At 39.3% G+C, this 25,914-nt stretch overlaps 1 protein-coding gene across 1 annotated transcript in view; it reads right to left on the reverse strand.

Moving 5' to 3' along the window:
• LOC139737247 (dystrophin-like) overlaps positions 1-25,914 on the reverse strand; it is a 466,340-nt gene that overhangs the window by 139,173 nt on the left and 301,253 nt on the right. Inside the window, exons 41-42 of the mRNA XM_071647923.1 lie at positions 3,426-3,598; positions 1,442-1,592 (exon numbers count right to left, since the gene is read on the reverse strand). Coding sequence (XP_071504024.1) covers positions 1,442-1,592; positions 3,426-3,598 — 324 coding nt within the window. The remainder of the gene's footprint in view (positions 1-1,441; positions 1,593-3,425; positions 3,599-25,914) is intronic.

Consider the following 25,914-nt stretch of genomic DNA (forward strand, 5'->3'; position numbering starts at 1 on the left):
ATATAAAAAAAAAAAAAAAAAAAAATCATGACCTGATAAACACTAACATTGAATACTTGACATTAACCTTTTAGTTCCCACAGGTTTCTTACAATGTCAACCTGTACCCACTGACGAAAGCAGCAAAGTACCCCCTATTATTCATGGATTCACACACAATTTATTGTCTTTTTAACCCTTTCTGTGTCAGAGACTTTGGACAGTGTGTACAATGCAATACATATGGGGCTTTTTGAGCTAATCAAGCTCAAAGCAAAAGGAATAACCAGGCAATGAACAAATCTCTTTTCACACGTGGCACACCATACACGTACACACATACAAACACTTCATAAGGTGGTTGCATGCCGTTCTAGGGGCTAAAGAGTTCAAATGGTCTAATGGTTCTCATTCAAGAGTCGAGCTCACCAGAAAAATATTGTTTCAAACAGTATTTATCTACATGGTGCCCTTTCTGGTGGTAGAAAACATGATACTGATGTTATATCACCCTTTAGGAAGCAGGTTCGACTATCCTGAAGCAATCATTTCCAGAAGAAATTTAAAAAAAATGGAGCAGATTGTTTACGACACACTCTTGCTATCATTATATAAAACGCAGCCATATATTAGTTGAACAGCTCACCAAAGAAAATGGTAAACAGCCTTTTTAAATAGAAATAGTAGGACATGGACTTGAATCTACTCATAACCTTGGTTGGGTAATGGACTACATAAGATGATGTGATACATTTACATCATGCTTGGAATACACAGTACAGTGTACATAGTAGTATTGACTAGAGGATTTAAGTCGTTACAAAAAGGGTGGGTCTAGCAGCCATTTTCTCTTGTCTAAAGATTTTGATGATGTTGTTGTTGTTGTTTGAAATGAAAGTCATGAGTAAATACAGCAGCCCTATGGGAGTAATATGATAGCTCAGAAACATGGTCACTGTGGTATAGTGGACAAGGTTCTAGAGCATTAAAACAAGACATCCAGGATTTTGAATCTTGCCTGGCATGTCCATCCCAAAAGAGATATTCTTCCCACTATGTTCCTCTTGAGTTGCATGAAATAAATGGATACCTGGCAAAGCCGAGGTAATAGTAATAATGGTACGGGCACGCTGGGAAAATGGTGCTTACCCTGAGAACACTTCCCTGGGTGAATAGACTATTAGTGTCAGAAAACTACCCGCAGAAGTCATTTCTCGAGTCGCCATCACGACGAGAAATAATCATGCTGTGACAAATGACGGCATAAACAGATAAACTGCGAGAAGAACAACACGCCTCAACATCGCTATACTGCAGGAGGTTAAATTTTGAGGCAAACATGCATGAGAAGGGAGACAACTTTACTGCAAGTTAGTTGGTGGCCCGCAAAACGGGATGCTGAGGAAGAACAAGTCGAGGTGGTGAATCATGGGGGAATGTGAAGGCATTGAAACACACGTACCTGCTGCTGACTGGCTGCCTTCTCGATGTTGAGTCGGCCGTCGGTCCGCTTGCTATCCTGGATGGCCCGCTCGGCCTCGGACAGCCAGGAGGCCAGGTCTCGCATGTCGCAGTGGAACTGCCGCCATTGCTCAAAACAGCGCTGGAATTGCCTGTGTGATAGGTGTTAGAGAAAGAGGGAAAGGTTGTATAAGAAGATGCATAAAAATCATAGAGGTATACACACATATGGGACTTTAATATTGACACTGTAATTCCTTCCTGTCAACACTCGGGGAAAAATTGCCAATAAGCCAAAGAATATTGTGCAGCTTTTAACATCTGTTTATTGCTACACATATTTAAAACAATTGCATTATAAGTGTGGTCCCTTTTGATTTTGCCACTTGACCTTATCTGGATAATTCCATTGATAAACTACATCCTTTGACTAAAACAAATGAACAAAAAAAACCCCAATCAAACAGTGTAGACATAGGCACACACACACATACAGACACATACAACATAATAAGTCAGGGTCTGTTCCCCATCTAACTTGCATTCTGTACATATGGCTAATCAAAACAAATGTAAATCTCTTTTCTTTTAAAACTGAATCATGTACATAGAAATATAGATACACACTCCCAAGAACTCCAAAATGTATGATCAAACTGATGAATGTACTACATATTCATGTTATACATAAGCCCAGTAAAAATAAAACAAAACATTTTAAAAATGTATCAAGTGTACCCTGTACGGTGACTTAGACGTGACTTTAGACCAATTATATTTCTATAGTTCCTTTGGCAAATTTTGAAGTTTTCTTACAAGCAATTAAACAATGATTACCCAGAAAAAAAAATGCATTGTGTACCTAATAATGCACACTGAATAATGTATTGTAAATACAACTGTCTGAAGTGTATGATGTGTTATTATGATTAAATGCCACTAAATGTATGATCCTGAAAACAACACAAACAGCAATGAAACAACCCTCATTTCTTTGGGGGCGGGGGTAAAAATCAGTTACTAAAATCTCCTTTCAAACATAACATGCACAGCTTTTCAAGAATAAAGTACTGAAGTGTGATGTCATAGTCATTCATTGCCATGGAAACTGGTTCTAGGCAACCTCACGTAACCCGAACATCTGTGCACACAACAGTTGTTAACTATGCATGTATCCTGTTCCAACCCACTGTCAAAAGCATAGTGTAAGGGTATTTTGTGTGGAACCAGCACCGAGCTATAAAACAAAAGACTGAGGATCACCACTTTGGTACTCTATTGCAGTGACATTATGTAATATGACCCTGCATCACAAAACCAACAAAAAGTCACAAAACACAGATTTTAATTAAGGGCAGGTCCTGATGTATAACTCAATTCAAATAGACTCTCCTAACCTATCTAAATGTTGGAAAGAAATCGCACACACACCAGGAAAAGTGTTTACTAAGAAAAGAGGCTCTGAAGTATATGGTCTATTCATGCTCTGTGCAATGAATGGGACAAAAAACAGGATGTAGGAGTCCTCAGCAACAACAATGAGGGAATTATCAGATCATGCTGATATTGAGCATGCTCTACCAAAACATGCTATTTATATAATACCAACTTTAAAAGTAGCATAAATTTCCTTTCAAAAGTCATACAAATTGAAAGTGAAGAGTGTGTAAAGGGTTTTTAAGAAATGAAAAGGGGCCTCTAGGACATACTTAATCACACTATTCCACAAGAAAGCGTTCTAGAAAAACTGCTAAAAACAAAGTTTCCCCATTTGTTTTATAATCCCAAACTTTTGGGATAATGTAGAAAGATTGCTCTTTCAGAAAATATGACAAACTTGAGATTGACTAGGTTGACCCATGTCACCTTTTTTGCACCCTCACATAAAATCTGGGCTTGCAACTTTTTGTTGGTCTTGTGATGCACGGTCACATAAAACCACTACTAATAAAACTTTGGGCAGGCAGCTCGCCCAATTTCCTCACCCATGTCTCTCCTCGTACTCGCGGTTGAGGCGCTGCCAGTTATCCCGCAGACGGTCCATCACCTCCTGGATTTCCTTGCGCTGCGTGGCTCCGACCTGCGACACGACCGCATGCTCGTGCTCCTTGATGGACTCGATGGACGGAGCCAAATCATCCAAGGATTCCTTGATGGCCTAGAGGCAAAGGAGATGAAGAAGAAGAAGAAGTCAAAGTTAAAAGAAGAAAAGATCTAAATAAGGAGAGCATCATCATCCAGTGGGGGGAGCATCAAATGATCTCGTTGCCATGGTTACAGAGTCATCATCCAGTCATGGTTACAAACACCATTAGGCATGATGTTTTGAAACGGAAGAGATTGTTGCTGCTGAGAAGCTTGTATAACTACCAGCATTAGCAATGTTCTTAGACTCTTCTACGACAGCTTAGTTGAGCAGCGCTGGAAAAAGAAAACCGTTTATACCTATCATTTTGTTACACAGACACCACTTTCATTGAGATCATTTTTGATGACGCCATTATGAAATTACGTATCTTTGTCATGATTCACCTCAATCATACTGTTTTATCACAACAATCATCAGAATTATCTCCATCTCCAATTTCTTCTGCAACATGAAATCACCATCATTATCATCACCACTTACATCATCACTACTATCAAATAACGTAAAATCAGCACATCTATCATCCAATCGTTATCGCCATAATCACAATCATTGTCATAGTCACTGTCATCACCATTATCTACACCATAGACACACTCAAATAAAGAGGTCTCATTCACCATGAAGAATGAAAAAGGAAAAGCATACTATAAAATGACTAAAATAAAATGCATGCAAATTAATTTTTGTCCACATGATCAACTCAATGCTACCCAGTCACATTGCTAACTCTCTTCTAATCAACAGATGGTTCCTATTTTGAATTCCGACAGATTACTACCCCATCCTTATCTTTACTCTATGCAATAAAAGCCTGCATTGTATATAGGGATGGTGTGACTAATTGTCAAGTGGATGATATGACAAATGAACTTTTCGCGTCACTAAAAAATTGAAACCCATTAATTGAAATGCGACCCGAGAAACCGATCAATGAAATCAATTGGCCACCTATAGTCCCCTGGCTCTGAGATGATTGCAATTCCCTGTTGGCTAAATGATCTATATAGTGAGTCAGTCGAGCCTTTCTAGAAATTCAAAAGAATGCCTCAGTTTATAGATTATCTCCTGCCATTTCCCGATAGAAAATGTATTTCCATTCGGAAACACTGTCACAAAAAATCAATTCTGAACGCTTCATTTACTACTCCATGGCTCATTTGTACACAAAATTTGCAACTGCTACTGATACCCGGATATGCTCCAAGGCTTTTGGCTTTTGCTGTGAGTTGATTGTTGTTGCTTTTTTTTCTTGCTCCATAACAGGTGGTGCTTCATAGAAGGACTTCATGAGTATATTGGGTGGTTGGAAAATGATAATCAAAGTAATGTAATATACTATGAGATGTTGATCATTGCAAGCAGAAAGTGTCATTTAAAACTGTAGAATTATCTCTCGACAAAGAACACAACTCACTAGTATACCATGACTTCAAATATAAACTTTTCTTTTCTCTCTTTCTCTCCAAAAGAAAGGTTACTGATGAGTCAATTTCTTGAGCCAGTCATCATCATTATCATCATCATCACCACCACTATTATCATCGTCATCATTATCATCACCACCAGGATCATCATTATCTCCATCATCATCATCAACAGCAGCAGCAGTATTCACAATGATAAAATCAACTCAAGTCATCCTGCCATACATTTCTGCAGAATGAGGCACTATACTCCCAAATCCAACTACAAACATTGCCATCATCACCATCATCCTCCTACACTCCCCCTCAATCTCATCATCATCAGCATCATTACCATCATCATCATCTTCATCTCAAAATTTGCTCTAGCATAATCTGACCACGGTCACCTGATTGATCACAGTCTGCATGATGATCAAAAGTGATTTTACAGGTCATCATAGGTTTACCCCTGATTCCCTGACTAACCCAATCACTCCACCCCCCACTGGACACCTGCCCACCTCATGCCATTACCATCTTCATCATCTTTCTTCATCCTCATCCATAACATCCCCCTACTGGGCTTGATTAGACTGGAGCCATCCCCCCTCATCACTCCCCCATGCAGCGAGGAGTCATTTGTGGGTTAATGCTGATTCCCCGAGACAGGTAGAAGTGGGCAGACACTCTTTTTAGGCTTGGAGCACCTTGATCTCCCCTCGGCACGCCAAGCGTGTGACAGCTTGGAGGGTGGCAGCTCGGAGTGAGCCGAGAGGATGAGAGGGGTTGTCACGGCAACCCTCTTGATTTAAATCTCTCTTACCTAATTCTTTGATCTCATCTCCTTGTGTCTCTGACACGATCAGACAAAAAGTGGGTTAGAACTGCCCACAATCCTTTTAGTTTTCCTCTCATTTGAAAGGTAGTCAGCAGAATCTCAGATAACAGGATTTAGAATTACAAAATAAGTCTTTTTTACTCAATGTGTACAATTATTTAGTTTTCTCAACATCCAACATTCTAATCTCATGAATCATTATGAAATGTTCATGTCATTTAGCTGAAAAAGACTGATTTGCTAACATATCAAAATTTGATATCTTTATGGTAAAGAATATTTCTGACAATCAGAATGCTTGCCCAAGGATTGCCTGACATAGCAACATCCAATGCATACTAAGTGAATCCCAAGTACTGAAATGCATTGTAGGTGTATATGGGGGATGGAATATAAATTTCACTCAAAAGAAAAACTTTGATCTGAATATATTTGTAAACCGACCTATTCATCAGCACACAGTAATACCTGACATACCAATCACAAACAGCAGTTGGTATTTACGCTGTAGCAGTAATTATGTGATGTGATGTGATGTGCTAATCTTTAAACTTAGTAGCAGTATGTACAGTGTGCTGTTTAACTGCGCAGGCAGTGTGGAATCTTGAGCAATTCGATGTTATCTGCCATCCCTGAATAACATTGTCTTGTTAAATGGCCTCTCTATTTGGCACTCAAAGACCTAGCAAGAACAATAACACAAAGTCCTACTTTAACCCGCTGAAGACCAGTCACGAGTATACTCGGGCAGGTGTCTATGGGAAATGCATGTTGTAGCAAAATCAGCCCGTCCTCAATGGGGTTAATGCTATCTCAGTGCTCCCTGAATTTTCAGCAAAGTGGTAGCAAGATTCAAAGATTATCCCATACAGTTTCCATGTAGTTAGTTCTGCCAAACTTTGCTTATACAACTGATAAAACGGCCTAGGCATTGAATTCCATCGCACCCTGCTATTTTGAGATTATGTAGTCTTCTGCCCTGTGAATGAATGCAAACGAATCAGTAGATTCACATCACAGCCAAACTGCTGTGCAGGGCCAATTCATCGGTACCATACATAAAAACCACTACCTTCTTTGGCATGTGAAAAACAGGGAAAATGTTCAAAGGGAACTCAAGACTGTGTTTTTCAGAGGGGGGTGAGGGGGATAAACTAAGTCCTTTGTTTCTTCTCCAGAGTAATTCTATACCACACTGTTTGATGACAGAGACCATTAAAAGCTCGAATTTCAGCCTTTCCGAAGAAGCCAAAAATTCACTGAATTCACTGGTTTATATGTTGAGGGTAGCAGGTATACAGAAGGAAATATGGAAGAATGACAGTTGAGGTATAGAAAAAGAAGGACAGAAGAAACTAAGACAGAATATGAGAAAGAATTCCATATGTAAGCAAAAGCTGAAAACAGAATATTTTCATCCAATACAAAACAGGTAAATTGTATACCGAGGTCAAATTGGGGAAAATACATTCAGCAATATCTGTCTTTGATTGCAGAAATACAGTAGGATAACAGGAGAGAGAATTAGAAAGAGGGGGATAGATAGATAGTAAGAGAAAGAAGGAGTAGAAGAAGGTTGGAAAGGAAGGAGAAGAGGGAGAAGAGAAATTGTGGGATTGGGTTGGGATCATCTGGTAAGTCGCACAGATGGCTTTCTGATGATGACGCTGCTGAAGATGATCTGACAATAATGTCAAAATGAAGTGCTTCTGGTTGTCATGGAGACGGAGGATCAGCACCTATCTGACGAGGAGAAGCGCAAAGAGACAGAACGGGATGCGTGCCCTGCGACGGACGCAACAAATTTGCGTCAGCGAGGGCCAGGGGCTCATCCGATGACAGCTAGTCAGGCGGCCTGCAGTGATATTGGACGATGTGCTGCGTCAAGACTGGCATTGCCAATTTGCCGATGGGCAATCAAGCAAAATATCATCCTTCTTGATGACTGCCTTCCCAGTGACACAGATCTACATTTAGCTCTCTTGTGTTTGGATCCACTTGAAGAAGCGGGCAAAAGGAAAGCATGACATTTTCCTTTTTTTCAGAAACTCATATGGGCATTCTCATTTAATGCCACAAATAAATGTCAACTATCACTGATCTTGTCTTTTTGTTACAGCTAGTACTCAATTTCAAGCCAACAAGCTTTGGAGTGAGATCCCCTCAAATAAAACAGGTGAGAAATAAAGAATCAGATGACAGTTACATACCACACAAATATAAATTAGCAAATATCATTCACATGCCAACGCACACGTCTTTCTTCATCATCATGCCCCTCAATTCCGAGGAGCAGATGTTGTTGAATTCAGTCTTTTTCAGCAAATAAGACTGCAGTTTAGACCTCAAGATGGTACTATAGATGCACTGGACTGGTGAGATTTCTGGAGCAACGCTCCTGAATGATTATGCAACACAATCCCTAACGATTTACCACCCGACAATGCATCAAGGCGTAAAACCAGCACGTGCTAATAATGATCCCTACCCCCACCTCCAAATCTGACTTGATTGATATTAATCTCTCTCTGTTTAATCTCATCACCGTCAGTAATGGCTGTCAAGCCGGGAAACGATGGTTGAGATCTAAATAACGCCCAGAGAGTGAAGTGACGGGGAATTCTATTTCGAGCTACATTAGCTCTGTTTGCAGATGAAATAATGCTCATCGCAGGATCACACGATGTATTTCCGACCCTTTCATGGTTGGTTAAAAAGCACAAGTACCCGTCCCCTCTGTGACAAAGTAAACTGATGACTAATGTAAAAGACAAACAAACTGTAGATTTAGTTGGTATAATGGGAAAAATCTCTGTGTGCAGAGGATGTGTGTTAGCTGCTATCAGGAGAAGATGTGAAACTTCCAAGCATGCTTATAAAAAAAAATAAACAAGAGCAGGGTGTCCTTTCACACAAATTTCATCTTGGCAAAAAGCACCATTCTCATTCTGAACAAGTTAAATGCAATATAGATTTGTTGAGTTATCAAAGAATTCCCAGATATATGTATCTCATGTTTCAGGATCAGCTTTTACACATGTGTGTGCCTTGCCACTGGTCTGTCACACAATGCTCCTAAGTTTTTGTTGAATGTTTAGTACAAATGTTGCCTTCATGATAAGGGGGTACTTGGTAAATGAATTTGCTGTTTTCACAAAACTGTCAAATATTTTTATATAACAATGAATTACAAAGAACATTCAGAGGACTTCATTTTTTGTTTACATAGTAATAGGAGAAACATCTACATTGGTGTCCAATACCGGTATGATAGTAACCATGATGTATATTGCTAGTTTTGGAAACACAAGGGTCAAACTGTGATAGGGTTGCTGTTTTCTTTTCCTACCCATGGATATGACAATTCAGGCAGGAAGAAGTGTCCCTCATCCATAAGGTCTCATTTCAGTGACATCCCGACAGTGGGAGGGATATGAAAACTTGTCAAGATTGTCATGCAGGGGCATGAATTACTGAGAACTCCCATTTCCACTCAGGAAATCACCATCGCAGATCCCTTCAAACTATTTCATTCTGTCCTTTTCCCTGCCCTCATCCTCCCTTATTCTCTTCCTTCCTATCTGTCTATCTATTCCCACAGTACAAATTTCATACTAGAACAGCTGTATGACTGGAATATCCTGTTCTAAAGTCCAACTTTAATATGTCTCCTACAGTGAAAGCAAATGAAAATAACAAACTTGCATAAACCACCAAAATCAAGTGACGGACTGAGCATAGTATTATTGTGTAAAAGCCAAAGAAAAGTACACTTTCTTTCTCTAAACTCCCAAATTAACTACTTTTGAATCATATCTTACTACAATCTTATATGCACATAAATTCATGATCATAAATTTTCCTTAATCTTCTCAATATAAACCACTGAGGACGGGCTGAATTTGCAATTCACATTCCAATGTGTATGTCCCATAGACATCTGCCTAAGTATAGTCAGGACTTGTCTTTCACAGGTTAGAGTAGCAGTCACATCCAAATCCTCTGAAATTCTTAGAATCAACAGTAAATGATTGTATTTAAGAAGCAATACCAAAGAGTCTTCTTAATTCTCCAAAGAGTCTACGGGTATCCGCTGGCCACCTTCAGGGTGTCAACAACTGAACACAGCATCTCTTTGCGGTCTGGAGTGTGGTCAATTCTGACCAAGGTCAGTCCGAATGAGCACAAACTGACCGCCCACGCCTCTTTCCTCTCAGAGGGACCGCTGACCAAATTAAGTATCAGTGGCTCCGACACCCATTACACATATTTGATTATCAGCCGATGATTAGCAATTAGTGGTAGATTAATGGAAGGCTTCATTAGAGTCCGGTACAGACATGGGAATTAATGGGGGAGGGTTAATATGAATTGATATCAAAACAAATCATGTTCACATTAGAGTCAAGATACATCAAGGTCAGAAATAGCTCATCATGGGTAATTCATACAAGAGAATATCAGAGTGACAAAGTCTTGTTCCAACTGAAACATTATATGATACAATATAACAAAAAAAAAAGAAAACACTCACACACAACACACACATACAAATACAGAGATCTAATCTGATGCTTTCACAACTCAAATATGAACATTTATGATTTGAGCAGAAATAGTTTGTGATGCATGATTATTTAGAAATATATATCACACATAATCTTCTTCATTTTATGATTTTTTAAAAGTTTCTTTTTCTTTTTCTACTTTGTTTCGCAAAGTCATAGGCTGAAAGGTAAAGTTAGTTTAATTTTTTCTTTTTGGTTCTCCTCTCAAAAACATAGAAAGAAAGAAAATATAGCAAATATGGGTATTGAAGTGAGTTATTATTACTGGAGAGAAGAAAAAAAAAATCATTGAATGAGAGCTGAGTGGCGGAGAGAACAGAAAGAATTATACCCCAAGCCTCTGATGATGTAAATCTCTGCAGAGACGGTTAATAAGACAATGTTGGAGATTGAAATGGTGTACCTCATAATCCAATCTCAACGACGGCAACGGGATTCCACCAACCTCGGGAGCAGACAGTATTGGATTGACAACTGTAATGCGCGGGAATTAGCATGAAGCAAAACAAAACTAACAAATACTTACAGTCTATTCCACCAACAAGTATGTCATGCCTCGCACACAGACCCGAAGAGACTGCAGGGTATAATGTTCATACTTATCCCTTCCAAACATCTTTACACTCTTGAGAACTTGGTGGTAGTGACGGTGGTTGGTGTGGGGGGGGGGGGGGGTAGGATTTTGATGCTCAATAACTTCAGAGCCAAAACACTTGAATGTTAATCAGAGACAATTCTAAAATCAGATCAGAGCCAATGGGATAAAGGGTGCAGATTGAAAGGTTTGGGGCAATTTGGCTCTTAAAGATGGGTGCCTGGGGGGAGACCTTGCCAGTGAGCTTGGAAATGAGGCACAGCGACACTAACGAGAAACGACAATCGATGATTCCTCGATGAGCTGCGTGTAGCGTCATTGGGCCCATCATCTTAAGGGGCACTGGGCTCTTCCAACTTCAAATCTACTTAAATCTTTATCTATGCTTATGACCTGCTCCTTCCATTATTCCTCTCTGTCCTCTCTATTCTGTCCTTCGTTCTTCTTTTCATCACTTTCTTCTTTAATTCCTCAGGACATCTCGGACAACTTTTCTCTCTATGACAAAACTTTACTTTGTATTCTTGCAGCCACCATACTTTCTAGCCTCTACTTTAAATAGCTGCGATGTTCTCCTACACCAGCCAAATTTTTCATGTGGAAGATATACATATATTCAGCAAGCAAAACTAGTACCATGCCACTCATAAAGATGACATTTGCCATGAAGAAAAACCCATTATCACTACCACAATTTTACACATGCATTGAATAGGATGAACATACATCAGTTTTCCCTATACTTGTTCAGAATCTCTAGTAATTTGTTTTAAGACAAAAATGTCTTGGTGTTCTTGATACTACACATAACTGTTCACACAAATACATTATTCAAAGCTTAGAATCACAAGGCATGTAGTTGGAAAATTTTTGGTAAGTATCAATTCATGTAATTACAGTATGTTGCAAGCTAATTAACAGGAGAAATACAATGGAAAATGCATCATGTTACATGTATAAGTTGAAAGAGTCTCGAATTCAGTGTTTTTCAATTTGCCTGTACACAGCAAGATTAAAAGCAAGCACATTTTGGGAATAAAAACACATTTGTGAGGCCACAGCAAGTTCACTGATGGCCTGGCTGAAATGGCAGAGGTAGAAGAAAAAGAAAAAGAAAGAAAAAAGGATTGAGTCACAGGCCCAACGCGCCAGGAATCGTTGAAATTAATTTTTCCGAGAGCATGAGATCCACTGGGACCGACACGCTAATGGATTCTGGTTCACCCTCTCCCCTTTTTTTCTCCCCCAATCACTCGGATTGTTTTCTCTCTCATATATTTTTTCTTCCTTCCTCTCCTTCCTTGGACTCTCCAAAATGTATGATTTTTTGTTGCATTTCCTATTTGAGATTAGCTCTAGCATAAACCTTGGCCACCGGAATCAATTAGTCCATTTTGCGCATGAGTTCTCGAGATCATTTCGATACGGAATAGCAGATAAAGGGGTACCTTTCGTGAAGGCCATTCACTCCTCACTCCACTCTTGCAAACCATTTTTTTTTTTGGGGGGGGGGGGGAGGGGAATTGAGTAACTTAGCAAGTGGTTAACATTTGACAGGCATAGGTCTACCACGTATTATAATTACACATTCTATCTCTGTTGACTGTTAATGTTCTTTGCAATACCAATGCAAAAACTATCCTCTCCTTTAAGTTGAAAAATCGCCTAGAGGCTTTTTGTGCATTTGAACACTCTTGAGCACAGAGCTAATGACTGAATGGTTCTCAAGCATGATGAGTTTGTTGTGTATTGTATTTCTTTTTTTTTTAAATGTCAAATAAGCCTCTCTTCCTGCTCATGGTCCTTGTGACAGTCCTTGTCAACATCACCATCATCATTACCATCATCATGTCATAATCATCATCATCATTACCATTATCATCATCATCATCATCACCATCATCATTACCATCATATCACCACCATCACCATCATTACCATTATCATTAGTATAACCATCTTACCATCACCACCATCATCACCATTACCATTACCACTACCATTACCATCATCAATATCATAGAAACCATCACCTACATGTATCATCCTCATGGTCTCTGTCATCATCATCACCATCATCATCATCACCATCATCATCATCACCATCATCATCATCATCATCATCATTACTACCACTATGCTCATTCTTGCCTGGCTTACTTCAAGTATTGATGGCATAAAGGCAACCACATCAGACCATTGCTGAAATGTTTTTCAAACTGTATGCATACTTTCATCACAAATCATTTCTACTATGTACACCTTATCAGCCCATCTGTTCTTCCTGTGCCTTGTCCAAATCAGATTGCATTTTCCCCTCCCTTCATATATTTGATATCATTGATTTCTCGTTCCATGATGGGTTACAGAAAGGGACACATCCTTGAATACAGCTCTTTTTTTCTTTTTTTTTTGGAAATCACACTACTTGACTGTACTTTTGCCACTGTGGTGTCTCACACATTGAATCTTGATGGGGAATGGGATGTAGATGTGATGATGCAAAAAGTGCAGATTGTGATAAAAATTCTGGTGTGAACGCAACCACACCTTGCAGCATGCCCATTATTTTCTCAGTGTTATGTTTGACCTAGTTCTGCGCCAATTTCAAGAGTGAAACAAAGGGATCTCCTTTCATGGCTAATGTCTTCCCGGTCCCAATCGCTGGGCGAGGATCCTTTGGTAACTCTAGCCGGCCTATGCCAAAATCAATACCCAGACAATTACATTTCTTCATCGGCTTTTAACACCCTCAACCTATTTGGGAGAAGCGAAAACAGGAAACATAAAACTGTTCCTGTTTTGGTCCATCCATCTCCTTTTCTATGCAATCATCACATGCACATTTTCTGATAGTGAGAAAAGTGTACCATCTATGATCTATATCGGGGAAGACATGGAGATATAACAAACTGCATGATAGAATAAAAACAGACTTTCAAACTCTTGAAACAAAAGGAAAAAATGTGTTTTGCAGACGAGTGACAGTGAATGTGAAAGTCTTATATTTTCTGGTTTGCCTGAATATCAGATGTAATCCTCTTGCACTTCTAGATGCAATTTCAGTAACGAAATGATAGACGGTAACTATGAAGAAAGAATGAAAAATGCTATTGATAACATTAAAAATGTCATATGTCAAATTTCTAATATTCTACTCTATAGTGTCATATCAACAAAACATCAGCATAAATGTGATACTGGTATATTTCAAATCAGGTGAAATCCATGTCAACTAATGAACCCTGCTTTTTGATTACTTATGTTGGCATCTTGTTCCATTTGTTTACATTAATTGCACGTAAGTGCTATTATGTTGGAGGTGAAGAAAAACCAAACCAGACCAAGAACTTGCTTACAGCATATATAAATTTCACTCAAGACATTGTCTGGAGAGGACATACATGTACATAGTCCTGACAGATATGAATCTCGATGGAGATTAAAATGTCCACTTTTGGCAGGAGCGACAGAGTATACACGATTGAGACAGAGCGTGAGGCGGAAAAGTTTGCCGTCAAAGCTATGCAAATATGGTACCACAAATACTGTATTCAAGGAACAGCGCACGGCCTGATGCAGGCAATTTGTACGGCAGCAAAACCACTGCCCCAGCTACTGGGATACGATATAGCACCGGAGTAATCTCCCAGCAATAATCAGATTCCGAGCAGACTGCAAACAGGATCTTTGGGGGGAAGGATGATTGGTTTGCAGCCTCGGCGGCGATATGGCAAAGAGGACCGAGAAAACACCTCAAGTAAAGACAGGAGGACAGGAGTGTTTCAGGACAAGCATGTCTCCAACCAGGGGAGAGGCAGATATACAAAAAGAGAGAAATATATTGATATGATGCAAATACGAACAGCTTATGAGATAGATGAGAAACGAAGGACAGAAAGAAAGGCATGATAGAGGATTAATCCTGCAGATCATGATGCACTTACTGTTAACACATTTTGACATTACAAAATGACAGTTAAGGCATAATTTACCATTTGCAGATGAAATAAAAACCCAGCATTAATGCTTAAAATATGTCTAAAATGTGAGTTAGGATAGAAACAACCAATGTAAAAATTTGAATGAGTATAATCAATGTTAAGTATTGTCAAATACACAAAATGTGAACAATGGTAATAATAAAAATGTTTCAAGACTAAACCATCTACAGTTACGGTTTGTTGAGAAAAATAGTGATATCTCCTTTATATATTTTAGGCTCTATTGCAAAATTCTTATATGGTAGGATGTTTTGTGATACAACTGACCTACACATATGTGTCAAATGTGATATCTTTAACATTTTTAAATCACTGCTCCCAAAGGTAAACAGGACCTTTAACACTGGAACAGTAACAGGAAAAGTATCATTCATGTCTCAGACGGAATAACATGAAATAATCCTACTGTCAATTTGCATTCTGCTATCAGAATGAATAGACACCATGGACAAAGAGTAAAGTGCATGAAATGTAATTCAAAGTGATGATGACAGCATGCCATTAAAAGGTGAGTAGAAACTACGCAGCAAATGTATCCATCCACGAGACTGCTACAGGCAAAGTTAAGGAGACATGGCGTGCATATTGCACGCACTGAGTCATGTGCAGAATCTGTTCAAAAGGGGTAAAGCTCAGAGTATTGAAACAAGCTCTGAGGAAATTATGAACTCATGTCATTAGGAAATACAAATACATGTCAAATGAAAGACAGAGTCACCCAATGGCCATGTCATCCTCTAGCTCTTTTGAAGTCACGTTTTTGCAGTCTTGTCTTGTCTAACCCTCTCACCCAAATCAAGCTCTCTGGAGTGTTTTTTAATCGCGGGGATCCTATTTGACCTCCGTGCTCCTCCGCAGACAGCGGACCAAACTAGGACACCAGAGATGATTACGAGCTCTTCTTCGAAATCATGAGATGATGATATTTGTAGAGCGGAGATGATGCTGCATGCTCATCATACTTCCTGTGTACACAGCGCAACGGCTCCGTATCAAAAACGATCGATTACTATGGCGAGCATCGCGAACTCATGCCCAAGAGATCAGTAATATAATCTACTATAAAAAAAGATCAGATCTATAAGAAGGATAACTCACTGAATATACCCTTTCTTTCCTTCCTCATGATGTGTTCACAGAGATTCTCAATCAATGCTGATTGAAACATGGTGAAAGTCAATGATTTGAAAAGACTATTGAACCTAGAAATCCATGATCGATGACCTTTGATATCTACACATACTGAAGCTGCTAAATGTGTGGAGCACGTACCTGAAAATGTCAGCTCTTCCTTTCACAGAACATCACATGAATGGAAAGACTGACTCGCTGGCCTGCATCCACCATCCTGCCATGCACTGCAAGAAATGGCTACAGCGTCGTTGTATACCCGATCATTACACGTAACAAGCGATTTATTGCAATACGTGTTTGGCACGCGCTTCCACATCCCTTCTCTCAACTTCAACCTTTTTGCCTCATCCTACGATGTCGGGTGTATGGCTGCTTATTTTTGACAGAGGAAATCAACTCTTTCCCTACCAGAACTTGGTGGGCTATATACTAAATCTATAATGATTGCAAAACCTCATATGCAATGAGTTACCCTAAATGTAAGTAAAATACAGTGCAGCTCTAGCAATACAAACTAAAATAGTTCTGAATAGATTTTATATGACAGCCCTGACTAGCTTTGCGATGTGTAGGGGGTGAAAGAAAATGATTACAAGAGCTGCTTAAAAAGCAAAATTGATTTCTTATTCTTATTAAAAGGTCATCACAGCAAATATAGTTCCATCAAACATTAACTGCTCCAATCAATATGGAATTCTTATAACAAAGGAATTCCAAGAAAATACTCTACTACCAAAAAGAAAAGAGAAAAAGGCTGCAGGATAGAAGAAATAGCAGGTTACTGTGATTCAATTGGTATTTGTATATTGTGAGAGTGCATTAGACATGGGAGTACATTTGAGACCAGACCAGAGATCTGCAGAAAGGGACTGATGCAAAGGTGAGGTCTTGATGTGAGACTACAGCGAGACTTGACGACAGGACGCACTTGATGGATATATTCCTATCAGCGCTAACTCGCCGAACTCCGGGAGCGACACGGCGGTTTCCCGAGGAGAGGGCACCCCGGGTTGATGCTGACATTCTGAGAAAGCGCGCTTATTAGATCGGTCAATGCCAATGTTCATTGTGTAATTGAGATGTTTGCCTTCCCAACCCGATGACATTTACGGAGCTTATCAGACCCACCAAGTCCATTTGCACATGTCATTTTGCCCATTGCCGGCTCTCATAAATGGCAGGGTTTAAAGAAAATTTCTTTCTCTTTTCTCCGACTGCCAAGTCGTTAACGCTATATTATTACATTTCATATCACGTGACCCATTGGGTGTGCACGAGAGGCAAATTGCATTTAAAAGTCTATCTTGCAAAGCTTCAAATAAATCACTTCAAAAGAGGGTCTGAAATATGGAGACAAGCCATAAAATGGGCATAGTTGCATATCTCAGACAATTTCTCTGCCAAGTGGACACTGTAGACCTGAATTCATTATTGCCAGAGGAGGCACTTCTACTTGTACCTGTATCTCTCACTCAATTTCCTTGGTTGATATACAGGTAAATGACCCCTCCCCCCCCCAAAAAAAAAAAAAAACACACACACACACACAACAAACCAACAACAACAACAACAACAACAACAACAACAACAACAACAACAACAACAACAGCAGCAGCAGCAACAGCAATAACAACAAAACCAACAACAATAACAACAACAATAGCAACAACAACAACAGCACACAAACAAATTTGTATAAAATCACTTTCTCGAACAGAAGCATCATGCTGCCTGAATTCTCAATCCACGAAGTGGTGATTTTGCTTAATGAACAAACTTCACTGGCCCTGTGGGTGGAATTCTGATTGACATCAGGTAGTAATGAGATGGATACAGTCAGCAACAAACACAGAGATTTCCCAGGACACAAATCTTAAATTTCCATCATTTTTTTTTTCATGGCTTATGACCACCGATACCTGGAAAATGATAATGAAAAAGATATGTGCGGGTGCATCCACAAAAACTAGCACTAATATGGAAAAATTAGTTCCCACTGGCACTGGGATGACATATGTGGAATTCGACAAATTAGAAAAGATTGCTCACAGCCAAAATTTTGATGGCAACATGACAGAAGAGTACTAACTAAAGTTTATCAAGCACCTTTAACTCATTTTGAGCAAGAAAGTGGGTATTTCCTCTTCCTCAAGCCCCTAGTACCTGCCTGGCATCTCAAACTTCTCCAGTTCCCTTCCCCTACCTCCCTCGATGCCATCGTCCAACATCACTCTCCCCCTACACCACAAACCTCATCCTTTTCTATCACTATCCCATTGCTCCATTGACCCGGTCTTCTTCAGTCCCTCCCTGGTCCCACTTCACCAATTCCATCTCCTCCCGTCCCCCTCCCCCCTTCTCCCTCCACCACACCCACTCTTTCCCTATCCCTGCAGACTTCTCTATACCAATCCCCACCATCTCTCATCTTCACCATGCCCATCTTTTCCCATTCATTTTACCCTTCTTTACAATCTCTCCCCCTCCACCATGCCCATCTTTATAATCCCTTTACCCTTCTCCACTACCCCGCCTTCTCACCTCCTCCTCCACCTCTACCACGCCCATCTTTTCCCACCCGTTACCCTTTTCCACCACACCCACCTTCTCTCCCATCCTCCCCTACTTCTACCACACCTACCTTTTCCCATCCCTTTACCCTTCCTTCCCTACCATCCATCATGCCCATCTTCACCATCACTTTACCCTTCTCTACCTTCCTCATTCCTATACCACACCCATCTTTTCAATCCCCTTTTATCCTTCTCTACCATCCCACTTTCTAACTCCCTCCTCAAACTCCATAAGCCCCATCATATCTGAGCTTTCTCCCTACTCCACCAACCACATTTATTTCCATCACCTTCCCTCTAACCTTTGAACCCCATCTCTTCCCATTCTGTTTTCCCTACTCCATCATGACAGTGATAGAGTGAATGAAATCGCCATGACAACAACATTCCTAGACAGTGCACGGCAGTGGGAAGGATGTTGGCCCCCGTTTAATCATGCTGACATTTTTAATCGTGCATGCTCTGCAAGCATTGACACTCAAAAGATTACTTTGGATGTTTTCTCCCATGATAGTTTGGGGTGGGGGAGAACGTTGAGGAGATTACGCATCTGCTTACTTGCAAAACTCATCTCTCAAAGACAAAGATGCAATCTGCACACTACCTCCACAAATGGAATCAGACAAGTGTGTGGAAGATGATTAACAGGCAAGTATTAAGAGGGGAGAGGAGAGGAGAATTTCGCCACGGACAGGAAGATTTGGAGTATTTATGGCAACCAACGCAAAGATGCAAGAGTGCTCTCATGGAGAGTATGGATGGATCGCGTGCGGAGATCCTCTCAAAGTCTGCACACTTCTAATTAAATGTACACATCCATCATTGCCAATAACAAGGGCAAAAATACAACGAACAGGATACAATCAAGAGTTTTCTCCTCAAATATTGACTGAAAGGAGAAAGAAAAAAATGATTAAGTAACAATAATAAAAAAAAGAAACCCACGCATCCCCAGACAGATTTGTTTTCTGTCTTTTTATTCCTTTACAGATGTTCTGCTGGAAACATGAACAGGTTGCTATACCTGTGATTATTTTTTTGTGTTCTTCCTACTTGTCATATAACAAGCGAGAAGCAAGAATGATTGGTGGAGGTAAGGTAACGGGTTTAGGGCAATCAACCCCTAGGCAATTACCACGGACCCTTCCTCTGACCCTAAACCCAATCCTGAACCTAATCCTAACCCTAACCCAAGCTGCAACTCTAAACCCAACCCTAATCTTTACTCTAACCTTGTCATTAACCAGTATTTGGGAGGGGGGGGGGGGAAGGGGATAATTGCCCTGATATGAAAGTAACCATTCTATTTGTGTCTTTTCAGCTTATAAATCACAGTGTTTTCCATTTTCCAAATGTTGCAGAAAGTAGAAAATAGAAATGTAGACTACCTGTTTCACCATTCACTGACTTGTGAATTGTCATAAGTCTTGGTAAATGCACATATAAGTACAATTGAAGTAATTCACATGTACAAGTAGACTGACTCACTGCCTGACATTTAAATCACCATGACGGTGTCCTTCTAACAACAACAACAACAAAAAAGAGAAAATTCTAATCACAACAATGTCCTGATGGGTACAAACTTCAGCAGCAGACGGACGAAAGCAATGCTGCAGGAAACTCATTTGCTGAATTTACAGTCGAGCTCATATTTCACAGAGCAGAGGCAAACCACCTCAACTAGTGTGGGAAAAAAAAAAGAGACACACACAGGCAAAAAAAACATGGAGGAAATGTGACTCTCTGGTTTGAGTGAAAAGCAGGAGAAAGAGAAGAAAAAAAAATCAAGGATTGGTTGGGAAATGTAGGTGAAAAGGAGGTGAAAAGTACAAATGCCAGAAGGGGAGGCTCACTGCCTGCCGTACCTTACCCAATCCATTCCCATCTTGGAGCACTATTTGTCGGCGATGCGAAAGAGTGGTAACACAACGATAGGCCAATCCTGTAATTCAATCACTCTCAGCATACACAGCGAAGCTACATCATTCTCTGTTTCTCTCTTCTTCTACACGTATCTCTCCCTCTCTCTCTCTTTATCTGTATATATCTCTCTTTATTTATCTATAATACAAAGATAGATAGATAGATAGATAGATAGATATATGGATAGATAGATAGATAGATAGATAGATAGATAGATAGATATTATCTATCCATCCATCTATCTATCAATCTTTCTACACACATATATACCTGTATCTCTATCTCACTGTCTTTCTTTCTAGTTCCCTCTTTCTATCTATCTATATATTTCCCTCTCTATCTCTCTATCTTTCTTTATCCATCTCCCTATCTCTCATTTATTTGTTTCTGTCTATGATCTTCCAATTTTATTTCCTTCTTCATCATTGTATATGTTTTTTTTTTATTCTGCATCTCTTTCCCTCTCTCTCCCTCTGTATCTGTTCAACTAAACTCCAAACAATCTACTATATTCTGAGCTACATGCTGTACTTCTTTCGGTCCTGTTATTTTTCTTGTTTATTTCTTCATGTTTTTCTCCCTAATCTTTAATGCTTTCATTTTCTTTTTGACGCCCCCATGTTACCTACTACTTCAATTCCTCTGCCCCTTCTTGCTCTTTCATCTTCTTACTACTTTTTTTTCTTCTGATCATCCTTTCCACTCTCTTTCCCTCTCAATCTCTATATATCTCCCTTCAATGTACCTTCCTACTTTCTCATTATAAGAGAGAGACACACAAATCTAATGAGCAAATGAGCTATGCAAATGAATGCTAATCCAAGCATTCAACATGCGGCTCTTCTTGGATGCATCGTTAAGCCCTGAGCTGCCATGGCAACCCAATGGCAGAGCTGTCTGGCCAGACTCCGACAGGACCACAGGCTCAAACTGCACATGGCATGGCACAGACAACTATCATTTGCAAAGGTCATGACCTCTTCATAGCTGATCTCACAAACCCGAAAAAGCTTATACTCAATACAAGCAACAACAACAAGGAGTAAACTAAAACAAAACTGAAAGGCTTTTAAAACTTCCCACAAAATTGATAATTTCTTGCAACCTTCCTTTCATCTACATGTATTACTCATAATTCTAATGCTGCATTGAGCAAACATATTCCATTACGGGAAGATTACACCTGATGCACGACTGTTGAATTCTACATTGCCAAATCCCCAACCTTAGTACATTTCTACATGTATGTGAAGAAGATAGAATGCTGGATGCCTTACACACAAACATTCATTCTCTCACATAAATGATGTCTTGATAAAATGCACTCTTTCACAATGCAGCTGATTTTCTTCTACTTGGATTTGCAGATCTTTTCATTTCTACTTCCATCACAAAATGTCTTATGATAATCTTTATCAAATCTACTGATGAGTTCAAACAGCAAATTTTACTTAAAAACATTGTTATACCAGGTTTCCTGTAAGGAACAGGTTAAAAAAAAACAACAACTGCAGATGCAGAAACCAAGTACCCTGCCACAGTGCTTTAATTTAATCATGCCAGTCACCCCTTATTGTTTACATGATACTCATATACCTGGCATAGTCTCAATAATTCAACCTGCCTGATAAAGCAATTGGCATAATGAAAGCAAACACAAAGGTGAGAACACCTGCTCAGAATGCAAATACATTGCTTCTTTCTTCTCTCTTCCTCTCTCTCCCCCCACTGCGCTCATTTTCTTTCTCTAGAATGCTTAACAGTCTCCATATATCACTGTCGGATAATGTCTCATTAGTAATTGAACCCCTTCCACAGGTCAAGTGCTTGCATGATACTGCCTAAATTCCTTAGATTGAGATGAGGGACAAACCTAAAATTTGATTTAAAATCTCAATCTGATGGATTTAGCAGTCAATCTAATTTGTAAGTCTAATGTCAGATTTTCCCCTACCCACGATCTTATATATTGATTTCCAGTCAAAGGAATCTAGAGAGTAGCTGGTTTTGTATTAAGATCAGAACAAAACTTCACTCACCTCCACCACCCCCCTCCCCTAGTAATACTTGAGTTTGCTATTCAACTCATCCATCTCTAACAACATGTACATGCAATTTAACACTTGGAATCCAGTTTGCAAGATATTGTATTTGCAATATTTGAAGGACAAAAAACGACAACAATGGCAAACATGCATACTGGTAAATTTAACCTGGTGAATAATGTTTCTTGAAAGGTAATTTCTAGTTTGTTTTAAGTGCTGGTACCTCATTTCCTTTTTCAAATATTTCTGATTTGTGTAGAATGATTTTGAGATAAATGTCTGCCTACATTGGAAGACCACCTCAAATATTTTGAGAAAAATTGCTTGTCATATGCAATTATACCAATCCTTTAAAATGCCATCTCAATCAATGTTTTTTGTCTATTTCATTAAACATTTTATCCTTTTCCTTCATGTTGTTAATCACATGCTTTAAATAAAACACAAACATATCTTTAAATGTTGTTTGACCTCCAAACAGATTTCATGTAAGCTTTCCAATTAAGTTCTGTGCTTATAGATGAGGACATGCAATCAAAGATTTCAAGATAAAAATTTAGATTGAAGTTTTTAATCTCACATTGTATACAGTTACTCCATCTTTGATTTCTTTGTGATATTAGTACCTTCACCACATTGTAAAATAAAGGTCTTTATCAAAGATGGATAAATGCATTTCCTAAGTCCTGATATCAAATCAAATCAGGCAATCTGTCCACATATTATACTGTGAAAGTGGAAATTTTTGCGGTGTTTAAACTTTAGTGCATTTCGGGCAAACAGAAACTAGCACGAAAATAAAACTGCGAAAATAAAACCACGCAAATATTTTTGCTTGCAATATGTTCCAGTAGTTGATGTCTTGATTGGCGGAATTAAAAACCCGTGAAACTCTTCTCACCTGGCCGAGCACAAGAAATTAGTCGCGCGAAAATATCCACTTTTACAGTACGCATCTGTTCTTGCTGTTTTTGTTTCCGTAAAGATAATGAAATATCATACTTTATAATCACACTGCACACTAATGAACACTTAATGGCAGAGATGACTGGTATATATTTCTGTAGCTGTGGACGGAAAAATGGACTGATTTTTGTTGTTACACTTGTTACCACAAAGTAAATAAAGAATTATACATTTCAATCACCATGCACACTAATGAACTAGATGATTGGTATATTTCTGCAGCTGTGGACAGAAAAATGAACCATGATTCAATCACAGTGAAGACATCAATCTCTAAATCTTAATTCCAGCAAAGTCATAGCTAGTCTTGTTACAAGCCACTCCTGCCCCCCTTTTTTTTTTGGGGGGGGGTGGGTAGATGTAGGATGGTAAGGGTCAATTTTGCCATGTAGCTCTAATAATCAGATGACTGGCTTACAAAAAAAAAAAAATCAATACAGTAAACTAGGAACTCAATTAAGCGGGGGCTTTGTTTTGTTCAGATGAGTCTCGTCAGATTCCTAAATAATCAATATTTTGTACCCAAAGTCATGAAACACTCTTTGTATTAATTACACCTTCTTTATCTTTTTTTAATCTGATGATCAATATCATCCTTGAAATGAAAACAAAAATTTGACATTGCCTCAATTGCTAAGCATTTAATATACATTCGGAATATCAGTCACTCAGAGGGCTGCTATGCAGGAATTAAAACAGATCAAATAATGTCAAGTCTGGCTGGACAATGATGTTTGCACAAAATTGTACAACTGACTGACTTACCAATTAGTTTAAGTGCATCTCTAGTTTTGTGTTTTAAAACAAAAGCAAAAGGTATGAACAGACATTGAAATTGATGAATGAGCTGACATTCATCTGCTCATCATTTGGTTTGAACGACACAAATTTCAATGATGACCCGTATTCATTTCAGGTGAACCACACAATAAATCAATACGCCAAGATTTGATTAGGTGACAAGCCATAGTGTTTAACTGATAAGGGCATATATTCTTTTAAAAGTGCATATTTTCAAACTGCTTTGAGTTTCCTTCTCACAATATTGCTGGATACTTACTGAAGTTACCTGTAATATGGATTACACTGTCACATCCTTATTATTTTCTAATGGGAATAAAAAGTGACAAAAGTTAATTACTGTGCTTATGTCAAAACAACTTAGTTTTAGCCAGTCTTGCTTGAAAGAACAAGTAACAAAAATCATTATAAAAAAAGCAAGATTACACATGTATTCTGATGGAGAACATTCAGCTTTTACGGATCTAGACGTCTTTCCAACAAGATGTGCTTTTCAGTTCATGTCAAATGTGGCAGACATATTTTGACTGTCTTATTTATAGTCTGCATCATAAAGGTCTGCACCCTTGCACTGGTTGCCAAAATGAAGCAAAATCGCTTTCTCTCTCTCTCTCATCTTTTTTCTTTTAACCCGCAGATTTTCTCTGGCGGCAAACGTAATATCCTCTTTTCATCCAATTATTCCAAGGTCGGCACATATCCCGTTACACTCTACCCGATGGGAAGGGTGACACAGCTGAAGCTAGACGCGCCGAAAAAAAAAATCGATACCAGTCGATGCTCCGCGACCTTCTTCGCCTTCGGTGCAATCATGAACATTTGTCTTGATCTCTCGCATGCATGTGTGTGTGGGGGGGGGGGGGGTGGGGAGGGGGAGGAGTAGGTGGGGGTAAGAAGGGGAGGGGCTTGAGAGTCCTGAATCAAGCTCGCTTCGATATGCCTCACACTCTTCATGTGTAACAGTGGAGGCTAGGAGACAAAGATCAATACCAATCAAACTGTACATATGACCTCCAACTCTTTTTTGTTGTGTGGATAATCACTTTTTCTTTTAAAGACATATATAATAACAAAGACAGAGAGAGACAGAAAGAGAGAGAAAAACTTGGTGGCAAAGGTTCTTTTGTAACTTGAGAGGGGTCTACTCTTTGAGGCCACCATACTTTCTCGACCGGAGGTCCATCTGGTCCAACAGAGATAGATATCAAAATCAATAGCATCAATCACGGCGAATATGACTCCAGTCCGCACGGCCTGCTTGTGAGCTCATGCGTGAGACGTTACGCTCTCGTGCATCCCGGCTATCTGTGCCGGGATTTGCACGCACCTGTGTGTGTGTGTGTGTGTCTGTCTGTCTATCTGTCTGCCTGTGTGTGTGTCTGTGTGTGTGTGAGCCTGAGCATCATGAGTGACTACCCTAACTATGATGTCGATGCAATTTTAGCTCGTAATATAGGGCACAGTCT

The sequence above is a fragment of the Diadema antillarum genome, unplaced genomic scaffold (genome assembly GCF_040938485.1).
Source record: "Diadema antillarum isolate AM-2024a unplaced genomic scaffold, OU_Dant_1.0 seq00000687_RagTag, whole genome shotgun sequence".
NCBI classification, from domain to species: Eukaryota; Metazoa; Echinodermata; class Echinoidea; order Diadematoida; family Diadematidae; genus Diadema; species Diadema antillarum.